The sequence below is a fragment of the Corvus moneduloides genome, chromosome 8 (genome assembly GCF_009650955.1).
Source record: "Corvus moneduloides isolate bCorMon1 chromosome 8, bCorMon1.pri, whole genome shotgun sequence".
Taxonomy (NCBI): domain Eukaryota; kingdom Metazoa; phylum Chordata; class Aves; order Passeriformes; family Corvidae; genus Corvus; species Corvus moneduloides.
In genome coordinates this window covers 30,409,372-30,430,114 of record NC_045483.1, presented here as the reverse complement: position 1 = coordinate 30,430,114, position 20,743 = coordinate 30,409,372, and the positions used below count along the sequence as shown (strand labels likewise).

The 20,743-nt window shown below is 41.7% G+C and overlaps 2 protein-coding genes across 13 annotated transcripts in view; one reads left to right on the top strand and one right to left on the bottom strand.

The window, feature by feature from the left end:
- The window catches only part of CABCOCO1 (ciliary associated calcium binding coiled-coil 1), a 273,645-nt gene that overhangs the window by 149,365 nt on the left and 103,537 nt on the right, over positions 1 to 20,743 (bottom strand). The window lies entirely within an intron of this gene.
- On the top strand, positions 2,867 to 19,719 carry TMEM26 (transmembrane protein 26). Of its 2 annotated transcripts, XM_032115947.1 has the most exons (6): positions 2,874 to 3,379; positions 6,452 to 6,530; positions 11,862 to 11,975; positions 12,492 to 12,712; positions 13,730 to 13,806; positions 16,019 to 19,719. In XM_032115947.1, the coding sequence occupies exons 1-6, from the start codon at positions 3,189 to 3,191 to the stop codon at positions 16,432 to 16,434; spliced, it is 1,098 nt and encodes a 365-aa protein (XP_031971838.1). In that variant the 5' UTR covers positions 2,874 to 3,188; the 3' UTR covers positions 16,435 to 19,719. The 2 variants fall into 2 exon arrangements, with proteins under 2 accessions (XP_031971839.1, XP_031971838.1); XM_032115948.1 differs by lacking the exon at positions 11,862 to 11,975 and having other exon boundaries at positions 2,867 to 3,379.

The following is a 20,743-nucleotide window of genomic DNA, read 5'->3' as shown; positions in this document are numbered from 1 at the left end:
AAAAAAAGAGAAAGAAAAAAAAAGATAGGGAAGAGGAGGGTATATCATTAGTAGAGCACTCTATACAGACAGACATGAGTCTTGCTTTCAGCTTGGATCCAACCAACACCACAACCCAGTCCAGATCAATTTCTTCAGAGATCAGAAAGTCTCTACTAATGCAGCCATTTCGGGTCAGAGTAAAGGTCCACCTAATTCCATTGCCTGCATCCAGCAGTAGACCTAACTCCATTCTCAGGGAAAGAGTATAAAAACAATGTAAACAAAGTTTCTCCCTCAAGTACTCTCTAGCCCATGATCAATTAGCCTGACAAGTGTAAGCTGCAGATCAGTAGAAACTATGACAAGAATTGAATTGGTGGAACACTAGCACACACAGAGTCATAGAGGGAAAAAAACATTCTAAAAAACCCTTCTATAAGGTTCTGTGCAGGAATCAGTGCTATCCCATACTACAGTGTACATCTGTACTCATGCTGGGACTGCACTCCTCCTGCACAGCCCCTGAGGGCTTCTGTGCCACCTGACCATCCACTGACCGAACAATTCCCTGGCAGACTTCCTAGTCATGACATGTTTGAACAGGTAACCGACATTTTACTTACTATGGTTTTTGCTAATTGTCCCTCACACTCCTTCAGCCAGCCTTACCACATTTGTCCATGCCAGAGTTTAATCATCTTTTCAGTTTTCTTCAGCTGGACAGCACTTCAGCTTTTTGAAGGATACCTTCTTGCTCCTGCAACCTCACTTACCCTGCCAATGCTGGCTTCTTCTCACTCTTTCTCAAGTTTCCCTTGATGCACAGTTATTATCTCTGCACTTCCCATGTGATTTACGGAAGCAATATCCACACTCCCTGCAGAGTTAGGTGCTCCATCTATCTTACTTTCAACATGCCTGCTGATCTGCATCTAGTTTTCCTTTTTGAAGCAGAGCAATGGTAGAGAACTCTGGCTTGTCTTACTCCTGCAAGGATGCTGAATCTAAGCACATTAAGATGCCCCTCTCAGGGGACCTCTTCAGCTGTTACTCCTGACATCATATCCCATAAACCACTCAGGATTCAAGTCAAGCACTGCCCTCATGGGCTCCTGAACCAGCTGCTCCACAAAACAGCCACTGAAACATCTAAAAATGCACTCCGTCAAATCTGGATGCAATATTTGCCTCTTCTAGGCCAAAGAAATGAAGTTGTCCATGAGTACTTACTTCCCCCTCTACTCAGGCTGTTGTGCTGCCATCGTGGTCCACCACTGAGTAGGCAGAGCCAGTATTATATCTTCTTCCTACTTAAGTTTGGGACTTTCAGCGATGTGAAGTTTGGGTTGTTCATTGATGAAACTACCTTGTTAAGCAGTTCAGCTCCCAAGTGTCTTTAATATGCAGAATTACTTGGCTCCCAGCAAAGCTCTCTGCATCCTTCCTGAGCACGGTATCATGAGAATGTTCCACTGACCAACCTCCTTCCAAGTTTTGTGACCTCTGTCTGCCTTGTTAGGATCTCCATGAACAATCAGACATACCAGTTCCCTCAAGTCATTTCTTCGACACTAAGCACTCCCACAGAGGAATATCTTGTTTAAACAATCTCTTGAATCTGTCAGTTCCCGGTTTCCTCTTCCACTATATTTGACCTTAACGCCAACGGAAGGGCTGTGAAGCAGCAGCACCCAAGGCACGATATGGCAGGATGGCTGTTGGCAGGGATTATCAATAGTAGGTCCTTGACTTGAATTCATTTTCCTCTGAGCGTGAGGAGCTTGATTTTGTTCCTTCAAAAAGGCACACTACACAGTCCCTTTATTTACTCAGGCATTTCCCAAGTGACTGATCTCTACTGTGGAATGGACTTTTGTTTTCCTTTTTTTTCTGGTCAGGGTTAAAGTAAAGTAGTCTTCCTCCCCTTTATTCCCCCACTCCCAAGGATATCAGCTGGCCAGCACCAGCCCTTCGTAAAGGAAGAGGCTTGGCTTTGCAGTAAGGAAAACTTGGATCTTAGCAATTGAGGAAAAATACCTTCTTAGAAAGGTCACAACTCTTAGAAGAATATCTTCTTGTGTTTAAATAGAACAGGAGTTTTTAAAATTAAATCTAGGAAGTTGTGACCTCTGAAACACCACAGTACTTTACATGGACTTGATTCTCTACTTGCATTTTACAATGGTCTATCTCAATTTAAGTGCTTTAGCAGCAAATGAACACAAAACTGGAGCAACGTAGTGACAATTGTGATCAAGAAGAAATTTCTCTTTGGTTACCCAAGAGTAAATTCAAATAAAATTAATAATCTCTATGAGAAACACTAAGGAAATTTTAAAACATATTCTGTACTTCATATACTGTTCCCACAGAGGATACAAGAAGTCTGTCTAGAGGTAATTGACCTAACAGTCAAACTTTAGTGCATTTTTTGTATATGCCTCTGTTGAATTCAGTAATATTAGTGTTAGCCCAGATTTCATCCCTGTTTCAGGAGTTCTGTACCTGGCCTGCTTCTTAGTCCTAAAGCAGGGTGCAGATGATACAATAGAATGGTTTGACTGGATTTCAGTTTCTGACTTCTGCTGCACAAGGGATTCCAGTACTGAACTAAGCATACATTTCATGCTTTCTATATTGCCATGTTAAACAAACGATTTTAAAAGCTCCCAAATATGAATTCTCTTTCAGGGGGAGCAGAAAGAGGGGTTTGGTTTGCAGTCTCAGAAATGCAGTGGAGCTTTCAGCAAAAATGATTCAAATTAATATCGTGCCTTACATTGTGTCTTTGCTGGAAACGCACGAGGCGAGAGCAGTAAGCGCGGCTGCAGAGCGATGGTAACTGGGCAAGAGGGAAAACCTCGCCGCACTTGGTCCTTGAGCCGATGACAGAGGGGACAGAAACAATTCTCCCCACCCCTGCCTGGGCCGGCCAGGGCTGTTCCGAGCCCGCAAACCACTGCAGCATGGAAGCGTATCTTTTTTTTTTTCTTCTTCTTCCCTTTAAAAAGTTTTCAGGAAGTCTGGGGGAGGGGCGATGCTGTTTCTTTTTTGTTATAATGGGCCCCTTTGTGGAGATGGAAGAGGAGAAGGGATCTGTGTGCCGGCGAGGCGCGCGCTTCCCGGTGACTCCCAAGGTAACTTGCCAGGGCTCCTAGAAGCGCCGGGGCCCCGCGGTGCGGGGCGAAGGGAGGGGGTGCAGCGGCATGGAGCTGATGGTGCTGCTCAATGCCCTGGTCACTCGCCTGCTCTTCGTGTTGCACTCACTCATCGGGGTCTGGAGAGTGACTGCCGTGAAGAAGGAACCCAAGTACTGGCTGCTGGCACTGCTCAATCTTCTCCTGTGCCTGGAGACAGGGCTCACCCTCAAGTTTAAGCAAGGCAGAGGCTACAAATGGTGAGCATATCCCGCCGAGCCCCTCTTGCTTCCTTGCATGTACTTCGCTGCAGATGCAAAGCTGTCCCCGAGAGCAGGGGCTGCCCCGGCCCCGGCGCTGCCAGGCGTTCAGGGATCGCGTTTGCTCCCCGGCCGCTCCTGGGAGGCAGGGATGGAAAGCTGGTGGGTTTTGGCTCGTCCACTGCCAGAGAGAGGGCTTTCAGGAGGGGCAGTTGTACAGCAGACTACGCGGGAGCCACTCTGGCTGTGTGTGTCTCTTGCTGCAGGCAAAAGGTGGATACCGCGGGGCTGCGGCTGCAGCGGGCTGGGCGCACTGGGGCACCTCCTGAGCCACCTCCTGAGCGGGTCGGGGCTGCGCGCTGGAGGGGCAGAGGGGTGCGGGGGAACCCTGCAAATGCCCTGCATCTCACACCCCGTCCTGCCGCGCCTTGGATTGCACCTCCTTCCCTGGGACTGTATCCCCCTTCTCTCCTCCATGCAGCAGTGCTAACGCCACGCTACTGCATGAACCTAAACTCGGTAAAAAATAAAAGATGAGTAGCAACCACTCTTTTGATACAGCAAGAGTGGCTTAAATATTTCGATTTGAGAGGCTGTTCCAGAGGGGAACTTAAATGCATGAAAGGCTGCCCAAGAAATGAACAAAAAAGTTAGTCATCGCAGAGCTTGCCCAAGCACATGGGGTTTTACATGCATCTAAAGAATTACTGCTGTCATCTACAGCTCATCAGTGCTCAGGCAGCCAAAACAAAATGCTCTGTGAAAAGGAAGCGGTCATGTAACTAATTGTCAAGATTTCACTAGGACCTTTTATTGTTAAAAACTCAAACTGCAGGCAGGCCCTGAGAAAAATCCAGGACTAAAGAGCCCTGGAGTATTTCCATGTTCTTAAAATCCTGCCCACTGCAACCTGTGAAAGTCATTATAACAGAAGTAGTGTTGTCTGACGATTCACACAAGAGTTCCATGCCCTAAATTTGAATGTAATAAAAGTAGTGATAAAGTCTAGGACACTGGAAAATTGAACAACAGCAGAGCCCAAAATGCAGTTATGAGACAGGCAGATTGAACAGACCCAATTCTTTTGGGAGAGGAGGCAGCAGCAGAATCTTTGTGAAGGAACACTTTCAATGGCAGGTTTTGAAAAATCCAAACAGAAATAGATATCGAAAGCAGATCCATGTTAGAGGAATACATAGAAGACTGGGCTAAATTTATCTAGAAGAAAATTTTGAAAATGGATGTGGTCCAGCACTTTAAACAGCAAAATAAAAGTACCATTATAGGTGAGAACTGTAGACAAATGACCAGCATCTATTTGCATCAGGATAATTTTCTGCTCCAGTGGAAAACAGTCACATTCGGAACAGGCATCATCACATCAGCATCTGTAGAAACACCTCCACAGACAGTCACCGATCCAAGCAAGGGGCAGACTATGCAGCAAGACTCCTGCCTCCAACACCTTCATATTCTCTGTTCATTATTGACAGAGAACTGTTACTTTTATTACACCAGCATAAAACATTAAATGGCACATGTGGAGAAAAAGTCTTCTTGTGAGCCTTGTAATACCTCCTCCAGATTGCTCCTTCCGAAAGAAAGGCAGAGTTAAAGCCCCTCAAGTCTCTTGGCCTGATGTGGTATCATTAGCTCAGTATTGCTAACCTGCCAGCTGGATGGATTTTTCATGTGCTCAAGTCCTACAGGAAATACTGTAAAATGTTAGTTCTTCCATTCAAATGAGAGGTGTGTTCTCTCCCAAAATAACCAGGCTGAAAACCCACAGAATCACTAACTTTTTTTTTCTTAAAAAAAAAATCTAACAACAAAAAACCCCCACTGCCAAAACAAACAACACCCCTTCAACCCTGAAAAACAAAAAAATGCAATGAAACCCAAACCCAGACTGTCTTCAGTCTAATCTAAGAGGGGATTGTTTGAAACATTTCAGTGCAGTTCAGCAACCCAGTAATTCCCTAAGCAGCAGAATTTTTTTGTTTTCCTCAATACTTAATATCCACTGGAAATGTTATGATTACCAAAATAAAGGTACATTCAACATAGGAACAAACACTAAATGCAACAGCATTTGACCAAAATGTTGCTGCCGTTGCATACTTAGAAGCAGTTTAAATTCACTGCAGAATGTGTCAGTGGCAGGATAGAAGGAACCAAGCAAATGTTGTGAGTTGGGCCCCACTGCCCAGTCCCAGGGTGTTGCAGCAATGCCCACTCCATACTGTGGCAGAGCTAGATGGAACATTTGTGGCATCGCACCTCATTCCTACTCCAAAAGGATAGAATTGCCAAAAAAAGCCACCCCAATCAAATGTCAAGTGTTTAATAAGAAAACATCTGCAACTCTCACAAGAATCACTACCTGCAGAAGGAGTCATGAAACCTGTCCATTACTTCTGAATAAACCCAGTAAAGAAGATGAAGATAATAAAGCTTCATCAACATAAGTTATACAGAAGACTGGCAGGGAGAGAAGAACTAGAAAATTCTACAACTGCCTGCACAAACGGAGAAACAAGGCTGAGACACATTTTCATAAACCCATTTTAAGTGCACAGCCTGCAACTAAAAGATCTCACACTGAAGCAATGCTTGTTTTAGGAAAGCTGATGCTATTTCTACCTTTCCTGTGTCAATGCACAGGATTGTGAACAACAGCCTTTATCTCAGCATCACTCAGTGAACTGACTCAATGCATTAATTCACTCTTCATGAAATCAGAAAGAGCATGTTAGCTACAGGCTTTTTAAATACAGAAAATGCTGTGATAGAAATACAAACAGTGAAGTGCCTTTGGTCAGTTCTTAAAAAAGAGATTTTAAATAAACTTCCATATTTCACCTTAAATGGATGTACAGATAAACCCATTGTTTATAATACTGACACAGCACGAGCAATCCAGCAAGAATAGCAATTCTTATTTGCAGTTACCCTATTTCTTAATATCCCATATGGCAGAGGCACAAGAGACCATATACCCAAACATTATCTGCATTGGAAAGTATTTATGATGTGCCATATTACCAAGATACCTTTTCTTTTCCTTCACAGGTTTTCACCAGCAATATTTTTATATCTGATTTGCATAGTACCATCACTATGGCTACTAGAAATTCATCATGGGACTCAGGTATTTATTATGAGACAAGATGGACTAGTTTGAAACTGATGCATTATTTGATGGCTTGGCTTTGGGCATGCAGACAGAAGTCTGCTAAATCTTGTTCCAGTTCTCTCTTTCATATTGGTGGGTGTCCCAATCTAGCTACAGCTATATTGTGACTATTGCGCACTTCCTAATTACCAGATAATGAGCCTCTTTCCTAGCTAAAAATGAGACCATTTATTTGTATTTATCTGCGGAACTGAGGACAGGAAGTTTGAAAAACACAGCCTTTCACCCCCAGGTTACCAGCATGAATCTTGCTCAGTAGGGTAAAAGAACTTCATTGCTTTAGAGGCCTTTGTAAAATAAAGTGAATTTCAGAGTACTTAAAAGCAAATACCACAACTCCAAGCAAGTCAAAATTGAGACAGGTATCAGTGAAAGGGGTCTTAAACTCTGGTTTCCTCATGCTTGCTGCAACGTAGAACACACAGATTGTTACCTCACCTGGTAATATGTCTGACAAGGTTTATATCCTTCCCTTCTTTGTGCTGCATAGTAATCTAGTGGCGGGGGGTCTGGATTCCGATTCAGGACTAAAACAGGTAAAATTTTTAAGGGCAAATGTTTTGGGGTCAGTTAGGGCCAGAACAGAGCCACTTAGCCCAACAGTTCTCACTGAGTCAACCGTCTCCTCATGCAGGCTAGTTTCAAGTCCCTATAGCACTTCCATGTAGGTAAAAGGAAATTTTGTCTGTCCTAGCATTTGCACATATGCAGTGCCTTACATCCACAGCAGTAAAAGTTCTGATTGGAACAAGAACAAAAAGTAACAGAAGAAAATACATAAATTATACTAAGAAGACCTAGTGCCTCATTTTCTCCTTTGTAACATTGTTAGAGCCCACAGAAGCATAATCAGATATTCAGAATTGTGTTTACACTGAAAATGCCTGAGGCTTTTTCTAAATACAGCAGCAGGAATTTATTGTCTTCTTGTTTTCCCAAATCTCCTTAAACAGTTACAGACAGGTAATGTGGATATTGAGAACATTTGTCATAGTTAAATCTGGTCCAAGAAACAAGCTAATTCTGTAGTCAAAGGCAGCAGTTTATTTCCCAAAATGATGTTAGAACATGGCATACTTTGTTCTTATTGATATACTGCTACTGTGAATTAAAGAGGGAGTATATCAAGTTAACAGCTTAGTTTATACCTGGAGAGGTAGGATAGAGAGTTCTGGAAACACACAATCTAACAGATTCAAAAACAATACCTCCAGAAGGGGAGCAGCTTCCTAACAAATAATCTCAAACACAGCACCCAGACTAGTACAGTTCTCAATACTGAAGTAATCCTGGGATTTTCATTATTTAAATGCTAACAGAATGGGTAATTATGCAGTTGCTATATCCACACTTTTACACTATGAAAACAGTGTGTGGTCTTTAAGGTGGTAGAACTTTGATCTCGTGTTCAATCTTTACCAGGAAGCATCAGCTGCTCGTGTCAGTGCTGTCACTTAAAGCAGGTGCTAATAGGCAGTCTCTCTTCCTGAAGACAGAGGCAATTCTGCCTCTCTGTGTACTGCAGAATTGGATATAAGTAACACCATTCATTTATCAAGGGTGAAATACTGGCTACATAGAAACTACTGCTCTGTGGTAATGTATTTGGGGATGAAATATATGTTATGGAGAGATGATAAACTCAATTGAACTGTACAGAGAGAAAACATTGCTGTCTGCTGTCGAGAAAACTGAAACCATTTAATCCATAAAAAAACCCAAACATTCTTTCATAATAATGTACAGGATCTCAGGGCTCTGTTACCTTTTCAAATGCCAGGTGTGCCACTGCTACAGAAAGCAGTAACTGACCACCTTTTGCAGGGCTTACCTGACTACCAGGGCTGTAGTTGATACAGGCTTCCAGTCAGGAATGAGACAGATACTTGGTAAACCTTGTAATTATTTTTAACCACCTTAACCTGAACATTTTGAGGATATAGTAAATATTACTGTCCATTCCCTCACCCTCATTCTGAGGTAGAATTCTCTTACCAGCTAAAATTATAGCATAATGAACGCCTCAAAGTGATCTTTCATCTTTCACCATTCCTTCCTTGCCATACCCATTATATTCTTCAATCTGGAAAACAGCTTAGGCAACCTTTTCTTCGTGTTTTACATTCCAGCTTTCCTGTGTGAGCAAAATGAAGCAGTCAGGAGTGCTTTGAATTTCTGACATCACACGTGTTTCCATAGTGACAGCCTCACTGTTTGCAGCAAAGCACAGACAGCAAGCCAGGTACCTGTTGCTTGGCAGAGGGCCTGCTCCAGGGAAGGGTTAGACTCTTCCAAAATGTCCTCAGCTTCTATGCACATTAATAGGTTGAGGGTACTCCACTCGAATATTCAAGTGTCAATTTTACACCCCAATGCTGGCCCTGTTACGAAAAGTTAACCTATTTTATTTGATAATAATAGATTGTGAATAAGGTGCAAACAGAAACTGCCTGAATTAGTTTGGTGTTTCAGGTGTCCCCCATGCACTGGCAGTGAGCTTCTCTGCAGACCACACACCGGGACATCAGCATGTCATGCAACAGCATTTCCATTTTGATTAGATGGTTTATGAATCAGGGGTATGTAAGCTTCATCTCAGAAGAAACAAAAAGAAGTAAGCCAAGCCAGAATCGATATAAAATGTGTACAGTTTCTTCCTATTTTACCTTTGCACAGAAAAAAAACTGAAAACAAAGCCATTTTTATTTAGCTAGGTACACAGTCAATACCTAGGACTAACTCGGATCTAGTAGTAAAAAGGCAAACCATGTTTATCAAATGCCTGTGAAACAGTAAAACAATATTCACTTTCTCCTTGTCACATTCCCATTTAGTCACTGCTCATCCATAACTCGCTAGGTAAATATGCCTGGCACCAACAGTCCTATTTACATGCATATACATGACGTAAATAAAGGCTCTTCTCCAAATTTTCAAGTGAATCACTTCACAATCACCACTTAATAAATATTCAGAGAGGAACAAACCCAAACAAGATATGAACATACTTAAATGAAAAAAACAGGAGCCTACTTAAAGGACTGGCTTTGCAAATGCAGATTTCCATTTCCTGCCTGGAAGCAATTGGGAAGGGCTTGGCCCTGAGCATGCCATTCAGTCCAAGATCACGGAGCCTTGCTCTGAAATGGTAAGCCACTTCTCAGCTGGAAGTACTTACAAAAATGGCATAAAAGGAAAGACACCAACCAAAGACACCAATAATGTGAATTAATTTTCTTAGAGGTATTTCCTGCACCTTCGTGCCACTAGAACAAGAGAAAAAGAGCTCCCCTGCAAGCCATGACATGGTTTCCTCTGCCTACCTCTAGCAGTTGAGCTGCTGAGTCCTGCAGCTCCTCAGACTTGGATGTGAAGTTCTGTACAGGTTCATGGCTGCTTTCCTCTTACCATGCCAGACCAGGCAAGGGGCCAGAGGGGGGAGCTTAAATGCAGACTTAATGACAAACCAAAGGCTGTCAGAGTCAGCCTTCCTTCTCCTGCACAGGTTAGTCATCCCTTTGCCCTACCCAGACTACTTGTTGATGTTCACTTCTTCGTATTCTGGGGTGGTTAGGACAGTTATGCAATATTTTTAGGTTGTGGTCTCCTCAGAAGACTGTGTCACACGGCCTGTGGAAATAACTCAGAAAGCCTGACTTTGACCTTGTGGGTGGGTCACCATAGACTTTAGGGGTTTTCTGTAGGCAACAGATATAGATGCCTCTCCAGAGCACCAATTAAATTTCATTTCCAAAACATCCTCTGAACAAGCCATTTCTTCTCTCTCCTTTAGTTGAAGGGCATACCCAGGGAGATTAGCCCTACAGGACTGTAGCCAGGCAGAGAGTACCAGCCCCTCCATCTCACTGTTTCCATGCCCAGAACTTTAGACTTCCCTCTTCCAAATGGAAATATCTTCCCCACATCTGTGTCAATCTTTCAAGACTCTCACACCCACTGTTCAAATAAGACAAGCCTTCAGCTTAAGACTCTTTACTGCCAACTCTAAAAGCAACAAGCACATTTTTTCCAGATTTTTCAAGTACAGGAAATTTATCTACCACAAGGTCAGTCAAGAGGCAGCATTTACCCAGATACTGAACAACATTATCAGAGACCAAGCAAAGTATCAAAGTAGAATCTGAAATTTGCTGGAAAATGTTTCTCTTATATTGGCAGGCTTTGTGCTGAACACAGCTACTCAGTATGCTCTCAAACACATTCCAATTGTTGCAGAAAATCAGTCCCTGTGCAATAAAATGGTGGGGGGCCCAATGGAGAAATGCAAATCATCTGCAGTTCTCTGGCAAAAATAGGACAGGATAAAAGTCTTTAGTAACAGCATGGTTTGATTTTCTAATTAGCCTCTTTTTATTACAATGAAGAGAGATGTTAAGGGGTTGTTATGAAGACAGATTTTGGAGCCATGCCCCTCACAGTTGCTCCTGGGCCAGCCTTGGGTGTGAAGGTAGAAGGGCAGGACAGTGCTGCAGACAGAACATAGCCCCACCACTGGTTTACTGCAGTTGGAGTAACAGTATGTTTTAGCCAACACTCAATTTCCCAGATCACTGTGTTCTTGGAGAAAGTAAAAGCACCCTTTTTTCCATTTCAAAGGGATAGGCAACAATACAGCTCTATTTCTCTTAAATACTCCTTTATTTCACCTCTCACCTTATGAATTTCCTTACAAAATAAGGCACAGCAGGGGCAGGAGTTGTGGAGAATACAACCCAAATATCATACCCCAGCTCATTTTCAGCCTTGAGAGAAATCATACAGAAAAATGAAACAGTGACATTTTCAGAGAGCTTTTCCTGGATAGTAAAGAGAAGCAGATATTTTGAGAATAAATTTGAATATAGAGCCTGACCATGACCAGTTTTTACCTTATGTGACTGTTTTAACTAAAGAGAGACCATGTAGGGAACCCAGTAGCCAGTTTAGGAGAGCTGCAAGCAGATCACATTCAAAGGGTACAGAGTTAGCAGCACAGAGATGTCACCCACTCCATCGGCCTTTTGCATTTGCATCCTCTTCTGCAGTACAACCCTGTACTTCCTCAGGAACCTACCAACACATCACTCTTGTCCTCGTGAGAGGAATTCTTCCCTTCCGAAGAAGAAGGGAATTCCATTAAGAGTGAGGGAGGACCTTTGTAAACATCAGATACCTTTAACAAATGAACCCTCTGCAGTTCAGCAAAACAGGACACTCTCAGCCATAGAGCACATCTGCTCCCTGTGTGGGATGTTTACACACGTGTCATGTTTTTATTCACAACAGTACTGTGGCAATGAGCCTGGGGCAGTTCAGGTGAATGTCAGCAACCAAGACTTCAATCAATCCAGAGACAGCAATTATGGAAGTGAGGGAACAGATCACCACATCATTCAGACGGTGGGACACCTTTTCCTGTTTCTAGTAGAGATCTTATGACAATTAGAGATAAGCACCTTGCAGAGTGAGTAAAACAAAAAAAAACCTCAAGACATATATTATATATATTTGTACTTTGGAAAACCACATTGTGAAAATACAGCATGCTGCATACTCACTATTGTTGCCAAGACAAGTCTCTGTGTAAAGAAGAGATGCTCCTATCATTCTCTTGCAAATCTCAGCAACTGAATTTAGAAGGTGTCTGGGTAAAGATTCTGCAAAGGATAATGCTCAGCTGAAAAGTGAGAACAGGAGGAGTAGTACACAGAGATTTGATTTGAAAGATTTGATATTCATTATCCAAAGTTTGTATTAAAGTGCCTTTTTCAAACCAGGCCTGCCAGATGGAAATTATTTGCTCTCATACAATGTGAAAGAGAACAAAAGCAGGCTCAAGGACAAATAGAGTCTCTGAAGGTACCTATAACATCAGTCTCCTGAAGTTACAGTATATTATTGTTGTCTTTTAAACAGGCTAAAGTCTTTGTCAACCAGCTCTCCACAATCTGTGAGACTGTATGGACACTGGCCCTCCACCAGACTTTTCTACTGCTACTAGTAGTTGGGAGATGGCTTCTCCCCATTGGAGTTGAAATCACCCGGGATCAATTGTCTCAGCTGCTTCTCATGTTTGTGGGAACAGCAGCAGATATACTTGAATTTGCTAGTGAAACCTTGGACATTGAGGATGTTCGGTAAGGATTTTTTGCTGACGTAAATAACTTGCACAGTGCAAGATATTTGTGTGATGTGCAGTGTTCAGAGTGGTGGAACTGCGTTTCCCGTAGGAAACAGAAGGCTACGTTCAAGGGCTCTGTGTGCCTGCTCTTGCCTTTCCCTCTGTTGAAAGGCCTAAGTCCTGTGAGCTTTGTTAGGGATTACTCAAGTGTTGCCGGCAGAGAAGCATGTCACCTCATCACAATAAAAGAGAGCCAAACAAGCAGCCTAACTGCCAGGCAGCATCAGTTCTTATGGCTACAGGAGCTGAAACACTGGATACACAGTAAGCCTCCTTCAGGTTAATGAATCGCTTTAGATGGGCAAGGAAGCAACTAGAGCTGGCCTAAGTGATTCATTATCCAAGTTGCTCCTTTGGTTATCTCATATGTACTTCATGATAGAATGACAAAGTGTTCAAAGATAAGAAGAAGGGGAACAGCAGAGTCTGGTGTGAATTTTCAACATTGTGATCTCTCCCAGAGGAAGTAAGCTCACCTCCCCCTCACGCTGCTGAGAGATGAGCTGTGAACATCCGTCATAAAGAAAGAGGCACAGAAGAGGTTCATCCTCTCAAACAAATACTATTTTATTTTTTGTAAATATCATAGCAATGCTTTTAGAGCCTTTTAGAGGAAAAGTATCCTTCCCACTTGGTAGAGAAGCTTCAGGCTTGCAAGGAACGTGTAATCCCTACAAGGGTAAAGATATTCCCTCTGAGCCATAGAGTCTATTCTCACATACTTATTATTATAACATTAGCTTCAGATATTTAGTGTAATTACACAGCTGGAACATGTAAGCCTTAACAGCAAATATTCCATACAAAAAGGTGCTTCTGTTTTCCTTAGCATTGCATCATAAAAGCACACATCAATCAATCACTGCTTCACTCACCCACCCTTCAAATGACATTCCAAACACTACAGGAAGCATTTTTGTGATCATATGAGGAAATTGCATCTTCATTGTTATCACTTTTTCCCTTCCCATAGGAAGAATTACGCTCTCATAAATTCAATTCTTGCTGTATGGACCTGGAGTATGTTGCAGTTTCCACTCGATCTTGCAGGTTAGTACTTGCATGTAGACAAGAAAAGAAAAAAATGCTTTTAAGTTTTTGCTGGTACATCTTGTGGCTGTGCACACACTACAGGCTGTACCAAGGACTTCTGGTGGAGAGGAATCTATATGACAACAGCTTTTGAAGAAAGCTCATTGTGGTTTCTTTTGAGGAAACACTTGTTTCTGGCTAACCTCTGATCTCTCTGATAGAGCTCTACTTTCAGGAAAAGGAAAAAAGGATTGCACTATTGTTTTACTCCAGTTGCCTGTTACTGCATTAAGCTTCACTATTTGAGTTCTCAAGTTAGATCTGGTCTATTATGGCTCAAATTTGGGTGGGTTACTAGACCCCACAGAGAGACAGGCAATGGTGAACAACAGAACAGCACAGCCAGAAGCACAGGAGAAATTACCTATTCACAGGAAACCTAAAGGACCATATGATGTTGGGACTCTAAATCTAAAAGGCCCAGCCATTCACCCAGCTCAGGGCTGTGTTTGTCCCTGGGCAGAAAGGGCTTCTCCATGTGCGAGAAAAACAATGAAAGCTGTCTGGATCGTCATCTGTTCCAACCATTTTGGTCTCCAATCACTACAAGTTTGCAACAACTACAGAAGTCCAAAAATGCATTATCCTCACTAGCATCTCATACAGAATAGATTTCTAGGCTGACACACTAACTAAAATAATAAATTAAAAATTCCTGGAATATTACTTTGTTCATTAGTCCTTTCTTAATGGACAATGCTAGGCTTTGTTTCCAACAGGGAAGGTATAAAAATACTTCAGCATTTCAGCTCAGCAGCTCACCTCCTAAAAAATTTGATACAATCACATTTCAGATTTATCATAGCTAAAATTCCTGCTACTGGTAAAATATATTCTATTAAAGATGCACAGCACTCAGGTTTAAAAAACTCAACCAACCAAATAAAAAACATCCTATACACATCACCACCACCCAAATAAATTCAAATAGAACTTAATCTGTTCATTTTTTTCTCTAGCTGTTGCTTTTCCACTTATTTAATTACATTTTCCAGTCAAAAATTAAATTACTGAACACACATTTTCCTGAAATTATTGGGGGTACAGTTTATTTTAGGCAGTTCTATACAGTTGCACAGATAGTACTTTTTGTTCAAGCATCAGAATGTTTACTCACACACCAAACATGACGTAAAAGAAATTTTTAGGCACTTATGATTAGATTACAGCAGTGCAGTTAGGACTATTAAACAGCAAAGGAACAGAAGCGTGTTAAAAAATTAGCTGCTGCTGAAGCTTTGCCTAATGGATTCAGCAAATTTCTACATTTTACAACTCATTTTCCATTTGAGTCTCATCTGTTTCTTCCTCAACCCCAGCATTGACTCAAACAATAGAATTCTTTTGGCAAGTTGGAATGTTTGGTGGTTGTTACTGCATCACAAGTAGCGATGCTTTTTAAACCAGTGAAATCTCCCTGTCCAAGAGACAGGTTAATCAAGCTTCGTGTATTTTCATAAGAGACAGCCATAGTTACCCCCACAAACCCTTCTGATGGTCCCTCTCCAGGCACTACACCATAGAGAGCATTTGAGCCCACCACCACCTTTACAGGCAAGGGGAACCCATGCATGCAAGTTCCAGCAGTTGTGTGAAATTGATGCCCACAAGGCTAAGAACAAGTTTACTGTGCCTTGAGCCTTACATGGCAGACAGAAACCTCATAATGCTCAATACTGCCTGGCACTGACAGGCCTTATTCTTACTATGACACATGAAAAAAGCAATGGCTATCTGGTGAATCTTTTAAAAGCAAGGTCTTAGCCTGGAACAAAATGAAATGCTACAGCACTGGCTGTTCCTATTCAGCACAGTTGGTTTTTTTCTTAAGGATATATACTGCTCTGGCATGTTGATTAACCACAAAAAAAAAAAGAAGAATCATTAGGTGATTTTCTGCTTCTTGTTGTAGAAGTGTATAAATACTAGTATGTTTGAGAGATACAAAAGAGGAAGTGGTTTTTAGTCCTGTTTGCCAGACCACATAAGTGCCTCAGATGAGTTTAGTGTGTTTTGCTGAAAAACATCCCAGAAACTGGATGTGCTGTATGTTGCATAGTTTACAGTTGAATGCATTTATAATCCAGGGTACCCTGTATTGTGAGTGCCCTTTAGGCCAACCCTGGCTCCCCTTCACGAAGTTGTTTTAACATAACTGTTCTACTTCCAGTACAGCATATTGGCTGCAAACCAAGCGCACCGGCCAGGCGGATTCCCAGCCTGCTGCTCTGCAGGTACAGCGCGGAACTCTGGAACATTGGGGTCAGCCTTTTCATACAGGACGGCCCCTTCTTCATTGTGCGTTCAATTCTGATGGGCCACTTCAGAATATTCAATCAGATGCTGGTATTTTTTACAGCTAAGAATATCTTAGTTGTTACTCTACAGTTGTATCGGCTGGCAGTGATAACGTTAGACTTCCGTGCTACCGTTCTGCAGAGGAGCAGGAAAGGAGAAGTCTGTTGCTGCCCATGTGAGCCTTATGAAGCTCGTGCTCATGCTACTGGTCACCAAGAGAACGAAATGAAAGAGTTTGTTGCTTTCCCTCCAAAAGAGGAATCCCAAGCTCCATCAGAAGATCACTGAGCCGTTATTGACTTGGAAGAGGTTGCATTTCCCACAGTTTCTTCAGAAGGGCTTTGCCTGTTTCTATGATCAAATACACCTTGAGTGCCTAAGTGATCTTTTCCATCAAGAGAACGTTAATTTCTTCTAAATTGTAGGGGAACTTTCTCAAGAAAATTCATAGAAATGGGACTTTTTTTTAATCCATTTATATGGTGGGTTTTGACTAGTTCCGTATTATAGTACTCACAAGGATTTTGTAGCCATAGTTTGTAGTATCAAGAAAGGTTGGGAGCACTAACAAGATTGGTTATTACCATTGGTGGCACTGTGCTGACCTATGTACTTGCATGTATTCAAGTAGAAGGACAAGCGTGTCCTTGGTGGGAAGCTCAAAACCATTGAGCTCTACTAGAATGGTTGGGCTATAGCTAGAGTGTGATGAACAGTATGTTCACTGTGCACAGGAGCAACTTCAGCAGCAACAACTGTGTGGGCGTGTTACTGCTGTTACTGCGACATGGGAACGTTGTTCATTCCGGGAATTTAAGAAAACCTTCTTCAGATGTTACCTCATCTTTGGCTGGATTCAGTTAAGAACTATGCAACACCACGAAACTGCATACAAAAGACTCTTACGACCTGCATGGTCTGAATAACCTAAACCTTAACAAAACAAAAAAAGCAGTCCCCTGGATCATTAGAAGACAACTGCATTTGCTACAGGCATTTTCTACAGAGTTGCTTGCCTTTCTATTTCTACCTGTTAGAACACACACACAACACACATGGACAAAACCTCACCAAAACATTTGTAAATACTTCTTTTCCCTCTTGATTTTACTGTTCTTACAGTTGAGACCATTTTTTAAATGTCTCCATTTTGTATGATTTTTAAAAGTGGCCTGACCCAGACATACAGTCTCTCTAGAAAGAAGATGGCAGTGCTGCTCAAGGCAATCTAAGCCAAAGGATTCAGGCAGGCACTCCACGTTTCATAAAGCACCACAAGCTCCCATGCAATAACCTGAGAGATTGTCTGGTCTGGTGAGTGTCATGATCCATTTTTAAGAAATGGCTAAAATTTATAATTTACTACTTTCACATTTGGATTGAACAACCTGGGCCCCAGTTTCTCCCAAGAGCACACCTGAGATCTGTGTAAGACCATTGACTTTGCTGGACTTAGCTTAGAGAAGCTGAAAGTAAGATAAGTGATTTTTGAAAGTCTGCCTAAAACTTATATTCCCACAGAAAATGGCAGGTGCTTTTATAGATTTCTGCTTCCATTCTGAAAGAGACCAGAAAAGCATGTAGAGTGACCTAATTAAGGTAATTGCCCATATTAAAAATACCCAATCAAACCTTATTTTCTAAAGCCTCAGCTCTCTAAAACCAGAATCTGGTTTCAGGAATGAATAAAAGTGTTTCTACCATCACTGCAGCAGTCATATACTTATTTATCCACAGCCTCATAAGCAACCACACATCTATTCTTTGAAAGATGAACCTGTTTAAAAAAAGTCCAAACACCAAAGATACGAGCATGTTTATACTTGTGAGTTCTTACTGTACTATGCAGGATAAGACCCTTCCATTATGAAAGAAGAAAATGCACAGCCATAAGGAAGTATCATATATTTCACAGCCCTTCCTACCATTTATACAGCAGTAATAATGTGCAACACTTCCTTCTCTCCTTATTTTAAGCCTTTTTCCAGTAGCAATTTTAAAAAGCCAATCACTACTTCCATGGTGGTGTGAGTTAGACATGTGGAGAGTGGAATGCAACTTCATTTAGGATTTTAATTCAAGTCTAGAGGTAAAAAAGTGACAGCTCTGATGACGAGCTGTGCTGTCTAAAACCTTTCACACTGGGATGAATTTAGAATCAGTTGGTAGAACCACAACACAGCTCTTCTTGTGGTTGCAAGCCGGGACTACTTGTATTCATTTTGAGTTTACCACTTGCTGATATAGTAATTATCCTGTTAAAAGGATCACTGCTAATTAATTTGGAGTGTACTGAGCTTGCTGGAACATCATTCTAAATTCATCAGCACAAGAATTGCAGGATGTACTTTTTTTAAACTCGCTATCTATTTAAAGTCTTCGTTCAGCAACAAACTGCCTACTAGACTCAGCCTGCAGCAAATGCAAGATCCCCTGGGGTCATCAGCACAGAGACTGGTTACAGCAGAAATATTTCCCAGCAAACTCTATTTCCTGGTCTTCCGGCTGTTCAATTTTAAACAGAGTAAAGCTTCTAATCACATTTATGGTGTTAGAACTGTCCAGTGTTAGGTGGTTACAACAAGATCCCATCCTCTTTCACTCACAGACAAAATAGGCTAGATCCTCTTCACACTTACAATAGAATAGATTTGGACTTCCCTTTTCCTCCCTGCTATTGCAGTGATGGCAGTCAGATTGCTTAAAACCAAAAGAGAGCCCAAACTGACAAAGCAGTAGTATAAATTCCCAGTTGGGTACAGAGAGGAATCACATATACCAGGTAGCAGGAGTGGCATGCAGTTCCCTCTATTACACCGAGAAGCCTAGAAATGGCAATTAAGAAGTCTAGTAACTTATATGTTTTGGGCAGAGCAGCAAACCTCAGTTGCAAGCCCTCCTCAGTTTCCTGTTGCAAATGTTTGGAGCAGGACAGCAGCTCTGCATTTTGCAGCAGGCTGCTGGAGGCAGCTGAAGCAGCAGCTGCCTGTGGGGAGTCTTCATGCCATCCCAAAGCCTTCCAAAGCTCTGCACTAGGCAAGAGGTAGAATGATCTGCCAGCATCTGTGGTGTACCCAAAGAAGTCACGCTTGCTCTACAGGAAAAGCTGCAGTAAACCTTCAGATGCGGAAAATTCAAGCCTCCAAAATGGAAGAATTTCAGAACATTTATCTTAACCATTATTTACTTGAGTCAGGAGAACACAATACTAAATCTGTTCTGCAAATAGATATCTGGCCATTTACTGTTATTTATTCTGGTTGTTTTTGCCTTGTCCTTTTAGATTATTCCATATTAAACCTCACTAAAATGTTTTGCCACTTGTCTTTTCCTGAGCTAGAATGTCTTCCTCCTTTTCTTTGGACATTGGTTCAAATAAGATCATAGCCCTGAGCAAGAAAAACAAACAACAGCGATGATTTTATTGCATTTCTGTTGGTATTTGTACTGTACTAAGTTCTCTGTGACCATGTGGAAATGGAAGAAAATGTGCAATCACTTTTTAAAAATTCCAACAGCATTTTGCAAATAAAAGGCAGTTACCTCAGGCATAGCTGCCAATTTATTATGTGAGAGCTGACTGTTATATGTTCCTATTAATTATATCTTCCACATGCTGCTTTTCCTTTCCATGCTTCGTAAGTTAATTACTTAGGCCAGATTCTGACTGCTGCCATTGCTTTGAAAACCCACAGCAACTGCAGCTAATTTCACTCTATTCTGGATAGGTTCTTCTTTATTCAGAGCCTTTGCCTCCAAGTATGCAAGTCACAGTGCAATCCCCAAGAGGATGTGTTTAATACTTGCACACAGGAGGCATTTTAAATACACACACAAATATATATGTGCATTTAGATACCCTCACACACACCTGGCAGTGCCCAATATACACCTTTTATTTCTGTAGCAATCTGTGAGACTGCCAATAAGAACATTCTGCAGATGCCTCTAAAACACTTACAAAAAACCCCTAAGCATTACAAGTATCTTGACACTTAAATACTAAACATACCATACTCTGAACAACATACTAATTAAAAAATTAAAAATTAGGTTCCCTGGAAAATATTCTTTCCATGCAGATTTCCTCAGTTGAATGAAATGAACCAAATCATTATTTTCCCCTCAAAAATAAAGTTTTTTAGGTGAGCATTAGAACATAACACCAGCACAAGGTGTTTAAAACTGCACAAGGCTGTTTCTCTGATGCTGTATCAATAGAAAATAGGGAAGCTTTGAAATCAGCAGGTTGGAGAGTCCCTGGCCTTGGAGAGTCTTAGGATTCAATTTTCCACTTTTTTCACACTCTTATATGAGGAAGGAAGTCTCTCCTTCCTTATGAGAGGAAAGAAAGCATCATTCCTAATCTGTAATTGTGAGGCAACAAAAACAGGTGACAGTGGCAAAAGAAGCAGAGATGTTTGCCCAAGACTGGTCATTTCACCAGCAGGGAAATACAGCAGTACAGACTCCTGATGGAACAGATACTAATGACTGAGCTAACCACACATGAGCTGTGTTCTGAAAACCTTTCCTGGCTCTTCAGAGCCAGCACAGGAAGGGTTCTCAACAGGCAGTTCCACTCCAATTTCTCCAG

Coding starts and splice junctions, on each gene's coding strand:
- TMEM26 (XM_032115947.1), top strand. CDS start 3,189: ATGGAGCTGATGGTGCTGCTCAATGCCCTGGTCACTCGCCTGCTCTTC. Junction 3,380..6,451: donor CAAGGCAGAGGCTACAAATG/GTGAGCATATCC, acceptor TTTCCTTCACAG/GTTTTCACCAGCAATATTTT. Junction 12,713..13,729: donor TTGGACATTGAGGATGTTCG/GTAAGGATTTTT, acceptor CCCTTCCCATAG/GAAGAATTACGCTCTCATAA.